The sequence below is a fragment of the Leptopilina boulardi genome, unplaced genomic scaffold (assembly GCF_019393585.1).
Source record: "Leptopilina boulardi isolate dan_hultmark-lab unplaced genomic scaffold, ZJU_Lbou_2.1 LbouV2_366, whole genome shotgun sequence".
Taxonomy (NCBI): Eukaryota; Metazoa; Arthropoda; class Insecta; order Hymenoptera; family Figitidae; genus Leptopilina; species Leptopilina boulardi.
Window position 1 is genome coordinate 440,636 of NW_026137936.1, and position 12,650 is coordinate 453,285.

Sequence of the window (12,650 nt, forward strand, 5' to 3'; positions counted from 1 at the left end):
CAATTTCAATTATCATTATTATTTTATTTTATTAATTTAAATTATTTTTAAATTATTCAAATCTTCATTGATGTTTTGTCCCAGTTAATAATAAATAATTATAATTTCTTTAAAATTTTAAAATTTATTATTTGTTAATAATAAAAAAATAATTTAATAAGAAATATCTTTTATAAGTTGATTTATTTATTAATACCTATAATATTTAATTCCACCCCTGAAAAATTTGCTTTAATTTTTTATTTATTTAAAACTGTTCCAAAAAACGTAGTTGATGTAATATGTGAATAGAATTAAAAAAAAATATGTCGAAGAAATTGTAAAAATATTACCTTCAGAATTTTATCCCCGGGCTGTAAACCCTGAAGGGACGCAGGACTTCCGGGTTGAACGGCAGTGACGAAAACTCCAGTCTCGTTTCCTCCGGTTAATCGAACTCCAACAGAACCTTCCTTTTGGAAAGTTATAAACCGTGGATCTGGCCTGAAAAAAAGAATTTCGAACAAATTTTTTTTAAATTTCCAAAAATTAATTGAAACAAAATAATTTTTAATAAATAATTTAGATGGAAAAAAGACACAAAATAATATTTTTCTATATTAATATATGGGTGATTCTCCGCGTAGCGTATAATTTATTTATTGTTATTATGAAAAATATTTTTATACAATTTAGAAAAATTAAATTATAATCTTCAAGATTAGTGCTTAATAATGAAATATCCATGGTGGGCTGGATAAAATATTAATTATTTTATTTCCACTGAATAATACACGAGTTTTAATGAAAAAAGCTTCTTTATGACGCACAAAACTGGGGACAAGAATTATTATCGAAAAAAACATTTTTTTAAATAAATTTTTTTTCTAAATTATCTAAATTAATTTTTAATATATTTCTAATTTACTCACATTGGCTGCTTTGTTCTTTGAACAAGAGGATCTTCTTCATACAATTGTCTTCTCGAACTGTAGTAATCTATAAAAGATAATTTATTAAAATAAAACAAATTTTATTTATTTACAGGCAAAAAATAAAAATAAAAACAAACCCTCGGGCCTTGGAGGTGGCGGTCTAGGAGGATCGACAGTCGGTGTAGCCGGTAAATCCAATTGACTCAAGGACACTTCCATTAAAGGACCTCTCGATCTACCTCTTGGAGCAAGATTGCTTTTGTCTTCGATTGGTTGTCTCGTTGGCGGTGGTACATAAAGGTTTTGACTACTATAACTAGCTCCAGAAAGATAATCTCCACTTTCTCCTTTACTCTGCTGATGCGAGTGAGAGTTTAATGGTGCTTCTCTGGTAACGACAATCGACAAACGATCCTTGCATTGTTCCATAAGTTTTTTGGCTTCTTTTAAACTCATATTGTCAGCGGCCACACCTCCAATTCGTGTTAAAATATCGCCCTGTTTAACACCCGTACCCTCACGTGTGACTTCGCGAACATAAAGACGACATCCGAGAACAATACCGAAATCTGAAACCACATATTTTAAAAATTAATCATCATTGAAATTTTGATTAAAAAAATATTCTCACAAAATTTTACACTTATAACAATTAAAATAAAAATTATTTTTTTCAAAAATATTGAAAAATTTAAATGGTAAATGATTTTTTTTTCACTGTAAAAAAAATAATAAAATTTTAGTTTTTGATATACAGTAAAAGAATTAAATTACAAAATGAGAATTATATATATATATATTTTTTTTGTTAATTTTTAATTTGGAGAATTAATGTAAAATGAAAAAATAATTAAATTACCGTCTTTTTTGTTGCTCCTGGTGAGAGTGAGACGATGAGTTTGTGGAGCCATGCTTCCCGGAGATCCTGGTGAATTTGAAGATGCTCTTCTTTTAACCACCAGTAAAACAGTGGATCCAGAATCCCTGAGAACACGAACCGCTGCTCCATAATCTGCACCTTCGAGTGATACTCCATTGGCAGAGATAATGCGATCATTTACTCTGAAAATTAAAATAATTAAATTTATTTGCACAATATTGAAGTCATCAAAGTAATTCAAATTTTGTTTTTTAAGAAATTTAAATTATGTTTATAATTTCTCGCGTACCTAGGTAATTAATTTTTTCATAATAAATTTTTTTTGTAATTTAATAATTATTTTCCTCGAATTAATATTAAATTTAATAATTAAAAATAAATTATATGTAAATTTATTTTTAATAAAAGAATTATTTTATAATTAAAATTATAATAAAAATTAGCTTTTCAATTTATTTACAATTAAAATTAATTTTTTGTATTCATTTAGAAAATAAAAGTTTAAAAACAAGATTAACTGATGAAGAAAGTGTAGATTACAGAGAGAAAAATTTCGAGAAAAAAATTTTTTTTTGTATCATAAAGCATTTATAAGTTTCTATTTTATTGTATATTTTCGTCTTATTGAGAGTAAGAAAAATTTAACTCGTTACGATTATGTATGAAAGCCTGTTTGCAACTAAAAGGATTAAAATATTTCAGCGTATGCATGTTGCTTGGGACACATCGTCTTAACTCACAAAGAGGGTTTCCTTTAAGTAAAATGTGTAAAAGTCCACGTAATCTAAGTGACTTCCGCATGTTCTTGTCCACGGTTTTATATATTATTCTAGGAATTTTAATTCATTATATATATAAAAAGAGTGAGTTCGGCGAGTAGAAGAAATTAACATTTTTAATTAAACGGGACTATAAAATTCTTGTCAACGCAAATAAGATATATACTTTATTTTGACTTGCGGTCAGATATAATTAAGTCCACAAGTATTTTAAGAAAGTAGTTTTTAAAATTTTAATCTCTACAAATGTTATCATTAAAATTTACAAATTATAATTTTTTAAATTTAATTTATAATTATGAAGAAAAAATGTTTTCTTTCTCTTTTATTTTTCAATTATTTAAAAAACTTTTTTTTTTAATTTTGTTAATAATAAGAAAAATATTTTTAAAAAAAGTAAATTTAAGTGGAAATTATTTTAAAAAATTAAAATATTTATTAACAGTTTTCTCAAGTTATTTTAACTATATAAAGAAATTATATTCGAAATTTTTTTCGACATAATCGAAATCGTTTTGAAAAATTATTTTCACTCATAAATAAAAAGTGATGAAAATAAGACATTATAATGTATGATAAAGAATAGTTTCTTTTTCCACACACAGTGACCTGGTCATTATTTATTGTCCGATTAGAATCTTAGTGAATCGTAAATCATTCGATATATATATATATATATATATAAAAGACAATCTCTTTATATACTTAATATCTTCATGAATATAATTTAAAAGTAAAATCATATTTTATTTACATTATTTCAATCATCGATTTATAACTTATTATTCTCTGACACGTTTTCCCCTGATACTTATAATAATTACTCAAATATAAACAGATTTTTCAAATTGCATATAAAATTTTTTTATATTATACTAAAAAAAAATCAAATTATTTTTTTTTTAATTATGAGTCAACAGTTCTGAACGTACAAACGAATAAAATATTTTTTTAAATCTATAAATTTTTAAAAATTATAATTCTTGGAAACGTTCTGTTTCATTTCTATTGTATTTAAATATGATCGTATCATTAGTATCATCACCCAATCAGAAAGTTATAACGTTCAATAAATCTTTAGAAAATTACGAAGCAAATTAAACGAAAGGTCAATCAACCGGAACTTAATTCATGCTAATTAATGCGACTCTTCAAGGTATGTCTATACAATTAAAAAAAAGAAAGACATTTAAGTTACAAAAATAAAATAAAACAAAAAAGCGAAAAAAATTATCAAAAAAAAAAGAGAATAATATAATTTAAAAAATAAAATTGATTAGAGAAAAAATCTCAAAATTTGTTTGAAAACGAAACAATGAAATTATTTCAGTACATATAAATAAAATTGAAAAAAAAATCGATTGCAGGGTGATTAAATTTAATTGACAATAAACGAATAGGTGTGGTGTAAATGTTTACGATAAAAAAAAATATAAACGTACTGCAATTTGCCCTCGGCTGGTCCTGCCTTGAGCACGTCGGAAATTGCTATTGCAGGATCACCATTGGTGAAATGTGGATTGTCACGACCTCCGGAGACGGCTATTCCAAAGCCATATCCGGGTACCCTGGTCACCGTAACGTGGTGGACCTCCCATCCTCGGTCACCGACCTAAAACACAAACATCACATCTCATTAGGAAATAGATTCTTTTTTTTGTTTAATAAAACATAGAATAAATGAATCTCTGTGCGAAATATTCAACGCAAAATTTCACGCTTATTTAAAAATTTTCCAATTTTTATGAATTAGAAAAAAAAAATTTTTTTTGTACTCTAATTTTTTTATTTACTAAAAATAATTATAGTAAAAGTATAAAAAAATTTTTGTCTTCTCCTTCTTGGCTATTTAATATTTTTCATATAAAATAATTTCAGGCCTCGGATCGACTTTAAGGCACAAAAAAAGTCGATTTTAAATATTTTACTTTAAATAATTAATGTTATTAGATATTAAATTCATTTTATTAATTTTGTAATGAGAATAATTCTATAATGAATATTATCAAGAAAATTTATTTCGAATATTTCAGAATCGAACTAATTGTAAGACAAATTAAAATTTTATTTAACTAGGACAAATTTCTAAAAAAAGATCTTAAAGTTCTATTTTTATAATTTTTTGAAGTCTGATTTAAGAAATTTATTCGAATTAAAAATTTTGTCATAGTTTTTAGTTTTGATGGTTAACAAAATTTCAGACAATACTTAATCAAATTTTACAGATTTTTAAATAAAAATTTTATTTAAATAATTATAATTTTTGAAGAGTTAATGTTGAAATTTTAAGAAATAATTGAATTTCAAAAGATTTTGTTAATTTTCAGACAATAATTAAATTTTACGGAACTAAAAATAATTTATTAAATAATTTTAAATAAAATTTTTTAAAAGTAATTGAATTTTCAAAGATTTTCAATTTAGATTTTTGAAATTAATTCAACTTCAAGTGATTTTTAATTAAAATTTGTTGATAATTTCTCTTACTAAAAAATTTATTAGAAATTGCAGACAAAAATACAATAATTTGAAAACTTTTTAAATGAAAAATAGTTTTAGATAGGTAGTTGAATTTACGAAGAATATTTATTAAAAATAATTGAATTTCATGAGAGTTATAATTAAAATTATTAAATTTTCAAAAATTTTAAATGAAAAATTTTAGAAACTTTTAAATTGAAATTTTTGAAAATAATTGAAATTCAATTTTAATTGATTTTAAATTGAAATTTTTAAAAATAATTGAATTTCAATTGATATTGAATTGAAATTTTGGAAAATAATTGAATTTTAGTTAATTTTGAATTAAAATTTGTAAAATTCTATTGAATTTTTTGAAAATAATTGAAGAATTTATTAGAAATCATAAAACAAAAATTGAATTTCTAAAGTTTTTAATTGAAAAATGCTTTTAGATAATTGAATTTTCAAAGAATATTATAAAAGTTATTAAAAATAATTGAAATTTTTGTAAATAATTAAATTTCCAGTGATTTTGAAATAAATTTTGATAATTTTATTTGCTATTTATTTTAAAATTATAAACAATTATTAAATTTCATAAAAATTTACTAATAAATAAATGAAATAAATAAAATTAATTTATATAATTAATAAAATAAATTCATGAACAAGAGGAATAGAAAAATAATTTTTTTTTTTTTTTTTTTTGCGAAAACAGTGAAAAGAACAAAAAAATGATAGGTGAAGAAAGTAAAGTCAGCATCCTATTATCAATTAGGATAATAGATTAAAAATTTTTACGTCGCGCTTAAAGCAAGCGTGCGTGAAGGAGAAAAAGTCAAGAACTGTAAGTGAAATAGGAAAGGTGTAAAATGTTTCCTATGAGGAGGACGGTGTTAGCTTTTACACTTTAAGTGTCTTGTATATAAGCTATATTTTCACGAGAAATTCTTGAGGCGATAACGCGCTTGTGACAAGGCAGATTTATAGAACCTCCGTTAAAATCGGTTTTTCGTCTTCGCATAAAGAAGTCTCAAGCAGTCGTCAAGGTGTGCGCTATGAGTGTGAAAGACAGAGAAAACTATATATATACCCAGATAACACACGTACTAGTACGGTAGTAGTATAATACTAGTACGACGTACTAGACGTACTAGTACTGTACCCGCCATGTACCTTCGCACGGTACCAGGTACTGTACTAGTACGGCGTACCGGTATGCAATATCGGTAGAATACGAGTACTATACGAGTACGACGTACTGAAAACTTTTGTGACTTAGTATAACGTACTGTTATTGTACTGGTACAATACTAGTATGATGTACAATATAAAATATTATATACCCTCCCCTTTCTCTTCCCACAATAGTATTTTCATTATTTTCATTTATTATTCAAAAGAAAATCTGTGGGAGAACTGAAATAATAATAATTCATTTCTATTGAATCATTTTTTTTATTTACATCATATATGTAACTTGTATTCTCACTTATCTTAAAATATCTGGTATTTTATATTATTTTAATTACTTAACTTTATCAAATATTAATTGATTATTTCTTTACATTTAAACATTATTTCAAAAGAATTTTAAACTTGATGTTATAAATTGCTTTGAAATTTGCTTTGAAAAACATATTATCACATCCTAACCTATAAATATGTTATATGTATAAGAAAAACTATAACGAAATAACACACAATTGAATTTAAAAAAATATCAATATGATCAAGACCGAATTTATGAATTTTTCTCATTATAAATGTAAAAGATTTTGATGTTTTTCAATGAAATAACACCATGGCACCATGTCAAAGTAAAAGAATATAAATCTTATAAAGATCGATAATTTAATATAAATTTAATCTCGGATATTCAAGATGAGTACAGAAGCACAAGTTACAAACGTTAAAACTCTTTTGCTGCATCATAAACGACTTTTTTCACCAACATTTAATGCACCGTTTTCAGTGACGCGTTCATATTTGACAATTGTCAAGAAAGTGAGGTTGGGTTGGCATTACCAGCAAAGATTCCCAGTACGACGTACCAGTATTATACTTGTATCGTACAAGTATGTTGTGCTTCTTATTTCAGAAGTACGACGTACTGATATTGTACTAGTACTATACTTTTATCGAGTAATCATATTTTACAATTCTAACAGTACGACATACTTTTATTGTACTAGTACCGTACTGGTACGACATATATAATTATTTTGTACTTGTATAAAACTAGTATAATACTAGTACGCCGTACTCGTAAATAACGATTAGTACGCTTGGTTATCTGGGTATATATATACAATAATGATTTATCACGACTGCTATGCAGAGTAACTAATCTTGACCCCATGCAAAATCGAAATCGACATTCATAACAATATCACTCCTATAAAAAAAAAATAAATTACAATTTCACATTTTAAAAATGACACATTCGCTTCTTTACATGAAATCGAAAAATGTTGTTAATATACTTAACAGACATTACTCATATATGGAAAATCAGCAAATCTTATAAATAAATTATTTATTTATTAATAATTTACTTTAATATTTTTTATTGAAAAAAGTAATCACAAAAAAAGCTTCCTCCACAAGGAAGCAAAAATTAAATGATAATTAGAGAAAATCGAATAAATTATATCCATATAAGAATTGTAATATTTTATTTTATTTATTTTCTTTTTTTTTCTTTTTTTTTTGATAGAAATTTCAAGAAATTGTATAAACTACAAAATATATGCAGGGAACTACTGTTACTTCAATCTCCATACATAAATATATATTACAAAATTTTTTTTTATAACTCTTTCATTTTCATTCTTTTTCTAGAAAAGGCTTGTACCGCGAGCATTGTGAAGTAATAAAAAGATTGTTTACGTGGAAGAAAAAGCAGACGGCAAATATAAAAGAGTGAAATTTATAAACCTCTAAAGAATTGACGCCAGCTTATGCAAACGTAACGCATATATTTGCTCTACATGACTTTATAATTATTATCGCCCTCTTTTATTTTATATATTATTCTTACATAAGTAATTATTTTTCCACGAAAATAGAACAGCAAAAAAAACTGGTTACTTTAATTTTGTACGATAATTTTATGTAAAATAGTTAAATAATAATTATAATTATAATTACTTTTATGTATAATTTTAATATTTAATTGAAAAATTTCTATGTTATTATTATAAAGAAATTTTTGCAGAAAAGAACTGTTTTCACAGCTATTAATTAAAAATTAACTTATTAGCTAATCAAAATAACATTTTATCACACGGACAATTGTGAAAATAACTAATGAGAGAAATTTCTAATTATTGAGCTATAGCTGCGTTATTGAGGTAGTAATACGGAATCAAAAACTGGTCAATTAGTCAACGCGAATTAAATGTAATACAATTGACCTTTTGAACCACCATCAACATATGAAAATAAAATTCTAATTAAAAATTTAAAATGAATAAATATTCATTTAGTTATAAATAGATATTTATAATAAATTATTCATTTATAGAAAAATATTCCTCAATAAATTTAGACAAAATTTCTCTTTCATTTTTGAGAAGAAATTAAAATTTTTTCTTAATTTCAAATACTTTTATATTATAAAGAATTTTCTTTAGTAAAGAAGACAACACATACCGAAGACTTTTAAATTTCACATTTAAATAATTCTGAGTCACTTTAAAAATATTTTGAATACATAAAGAGCAATTTTGTTGACAGTGAATGTACGAAAAAGTTCTTTAAATTTAATTTGAAAAAAGTTGATATCAATTTTGTTTTCTTCATACTACAGATACTAACGATTTTATTTAAAAAAAAAGTAAATAGGTGTAATAAAATTTTCTCAGAATTGTGATTTTAAAACATTAGCACATTTTTTTGTGAAAATAAATAAATTTCAACCAACATTTTTATGTTCAGAATTTGATCGGTATAATATTTATATATGACAAGATATCAAAAAAAAATTCCATATATTTACTGCGACACTTCCTTAATTATTGTCTTTGGTACATATTTAATAATTTATTCTATTTCCTAATGTTTAGCTAAAAATATATTTAGTTTCGATAATAAAAAATTTAGGCGATTTTTACGCAAAAAAATCTCTTTTTTCAATAGATAATTTTTATATTTTAATAAAAATTTTAGAAAATTTGACATCGGTGAAGTTAACAACATTTATGATCAACGATTTAGAATAAGAAATATTTTGTTATGCAAATTATTATAATTTTTTGCCGGAAAATATTTTTGCAATGCTTCTTGATTAACAATTTTTTTTTTTTTTTAATTTGTAGGCCAGAAATATTGTTATTATTTTTTCTGTATAAATATTTTTTGTTTCAATCGTTGATCATAAACGTTGTAAACTTCACTGACGTAAAATTTGTATCATTTTATAATTAAAAATTATATAAAGAAGAACAACTTTTATTGATAATAAATTATTAAATCAAAATTTGAATGAGAAATCAAAAAAAAAAAAAAAGAAATTTTAAACAAAAAGAAGAAGAAACAAATTTATTTTATAGGTTTAGAAACATTTTTGTTGTTGTTACATAAATATTTTTAAATTTTAATTGAGACAACAAAATAAAGTGGTTCATTTTTGCTGTACAGCTCTAATTAACATTTTTGAGTTCAGATTTTTTTAAAGTGATTATAAGTTTTTACGACGCCTCAAAAATTCCATTTATTTGAATATGTGCAAAAAAAAAACTTGAGCGACATCCAAAAAATTATTCTCAAATGGTTTGCACTGAATAAAATTGAAGAAATAAACAATAAATTTCACCAGAAACGCAGTTGGTAAAACTTGGAATAGATGGTTGAAGGTGATTGTGGGTTATCAGAGAGCTGATCAGCGCCTATTCTTTGGAAGAGGCCTGGCCTTTTCTCAAGTTGTTGATCTGAGCAAAACATGTCTACCATAATATGTACACATAAATATATATTTATAAAGAAAATAGAAATATATTTCGAGTTTGTCTATTAAAGAAATGATATGAAATCCTCATGAAGAAAAGAGAAATATCGTCATTTTTTTTTTTTTTTTTGTTTCTTTCCGTATATATTTCTCTTTGAGCTTACTATAGCTCCATACACACAGCATCCGAGATACACTTCCCACGGATGGGATTGGCTATCTTTATATAATATAACCCAATATCTATGGAGGTATATTATATATATCTCTCTCTTTTTCTCTCGATGAATATGTGTATCGCACTTTGCTTTCAATTGCAGACGAGCACACAAAACGGTTGCAGTTTATATTATTCAACGTTCCCTGTGGATTGTGCAATTAAAATCGGCACACTCTGAGAGTTCATGATACAGCATAGAAAACTCGCGCGCGGCAGATGGATGAGATCTCAACTTTCGAATCAGGAAACGAGCACACGTTTTATTTCCTGAATGCGACTAACTATCCTCTGGATATATGTATCGGTCATTGATGGAGAGTAATTAATTTTCAATTTAATCGTGATGCAAATTATCATCTCTAAATGCTTCAAAGTCAACATATATATATATTATAATTATTAAAATTATGTAAAAAAAAGTAAAAATTAATGTTTCGTTAAAAATTTTAAAGTAGAAATTCTTTATACATTATGTTAAAATGATTTTTCCAGAGAGAAAAACCAGAAGTCTCATAAATATATTGTATATATACATAATATAATATGGAAGTGTCAACGTGCTAAAAAATATTACACAACGTGAACCTTTTCTCTCTTATTATATATGACGAAGAAAATAAAAGACATTGTTAATTTCAATGTTTCATTCATTTGCATATAATTTACGGGTGAATGGCGACACAGATATTCATTCATTTTATGGAGTTCAAAGAGTCACCAATATACCGCACATTAAAATTATATGGGAGAGAAGGTTTCTTCTTTTCCACGAATAAACTTCATGCATCTCTTTTCTATCCCCCTGTAATCGAAAGAGTATCCTAGAATTCTTTTAAAGTATAAAATTCGTGCCGAGCTCACGAAACAGAACAATACATATTCTTCTATATACTTGCATAAGTATTATATATATATGTGTATATTTAAAGAAAAAAATCGCTTTGGAAAGGTTCGAAAGTTCCTGCACCTGCTTCCAAACACGTTATTAGATTATTATTCAACGCTATTGTAATATTTTTGTTTAATAACATTATTAAAATTCTTTTCGCGATTTGTGAAATTGCATACACGAGTCATGCATTTTTAAATATGGAAAACAATTATTATTATAATTGTTATTTTTCACAGGACCAAAATTATCAAATAATTTTTAAAATGGTTTTGGCCTTTGGGTCCACATAATACCTTGAAAAATATTTCTCAAGGCATTATTTGGATTGAAAATAAAAAAAAAAAATTTAATAATTTGACATTCTTGGTCCAGTGAAAAACAATTTTCGGCGCTGAGCGTCGACGCCAACTTCATGAAGGTACATATTTACTATACTCAGTGCAGTAATATTAATGATTTTGAGGTTAGAAATACAAAATTGAAGACTTTAAAAATTTTGTTGATTGTAACAGTCTGTTAGATTTTTATTTTATTGTATCGTCCTACTGAAGGAATAATTAAGTAATTGTGTTAAAAAAAGTGAAAAAATTTTTTACAGTGGAGAATTATAAATACTATTTTTATTAATTAAATAACTCTACCTTCAAATTACGTTTTTATATTTTTCTTCTTTTATATTTTAGAATAAATGTTAATGAACTTGACACAGTATCATCTACTGATGACATAACAATATGTTTCGAGTCAACTTAGTGAGCACAAAATATGTTTACAAGAGAAGTTTATGACTTGTGTTCCTGCACTTTTTGCTAGAACACCCGAAAACTGAGCAAAAAAATTTTGCTTTTCGATTTCTTAGGAGTAAATTCTACTTTAGAATTCATATTTATTCGTTTACAATTTACTTTTTATGAAAAATAAGGGATATTATGAGCCTTATTACACCGAGAGCCAATCAGGAGCATTAAATTTGATGCTCAGGCGTATTAAGTTTCTGTACATCTGCTACCATGGTTGCGATAGGGACAGGTTAGAAAAGGCGACCACGTGGTCACCAAAGCCACCGATCTTTTCTAACCTGTCATTATCGAAACCATGGTCGCAGATATACACAAACATTTTGCGCAGACCCGAGTATACTCTCCTCGTTTAATACGCCTGAGCATCAAATTTAATGCACCTGGTTGGCTCTCGGTGTAGCCAGGCTCTATGATACAAATATTCAAATTGTTTTCAATATTGTCAACGACCCATTATTTCTCGTTCATAGTTTTCCCACTAGATATAGCGCATTGCAGTTTAACCGTTTTATGAAAAAGAGCACAAAAATTTCGTACTCGCGCCATATGTCATGGTGTCACTTAAACTTCCGCCCTTAAATGAAAAGGTCTATAAAAAAAAAGAAGTATGAACCGCAAAAGAAATGAAAACAAATGAGATTTGTATGATAACTGTGCGGTAAAAATAAAACGTGTTTTAATACATTTTATGATGAATCGAGAGTCAAAAAGGTGAGTTGGTTATTTGCGCGCTGGAGTTCCTGCATCTACA

The 12,650-nt window shown here is 25.6% G+C and overlaps 1 protein-coding gene across 6 annotated transcripts in view; it reads right to left on the reverse strand.

Annotated features, from left to right (window-relative positions):
- LOC127286909 (tight junction protein ZO-1) overlaps positions 1–12,650 on the reverse strand; it is a 99,831-nt gene that overhangs the window by 10,364 nt on the left and 76,817 nt on the right. For all 6 annotated transcript variants that reach the window (XM_051313542.1, XM_051313544.1, XM_051313543.1 and 3 more), the window contains 5 exons: positions 4,016–4,185; positions 1,774–1,976; positions 1,052–1,483; positions 912–978; positions 333–483 (listed from right to left, as the gene is read on the reverse strand). In XM_051313542.1, coding sequence (XP_051169499.1) covers positions 333–483; positions 912–978; positions 1,052–1,483; positions 1,774–1,976; positions 4,016–4,185 — 1,023 coding nt within the window. The remainder of the gene's footprint in view (positions 1–332; positions 484–911; positions 979–1,051; positions 1,484–1,773; positions 1,977–4,015; positions 4,186–12,650) is intronic.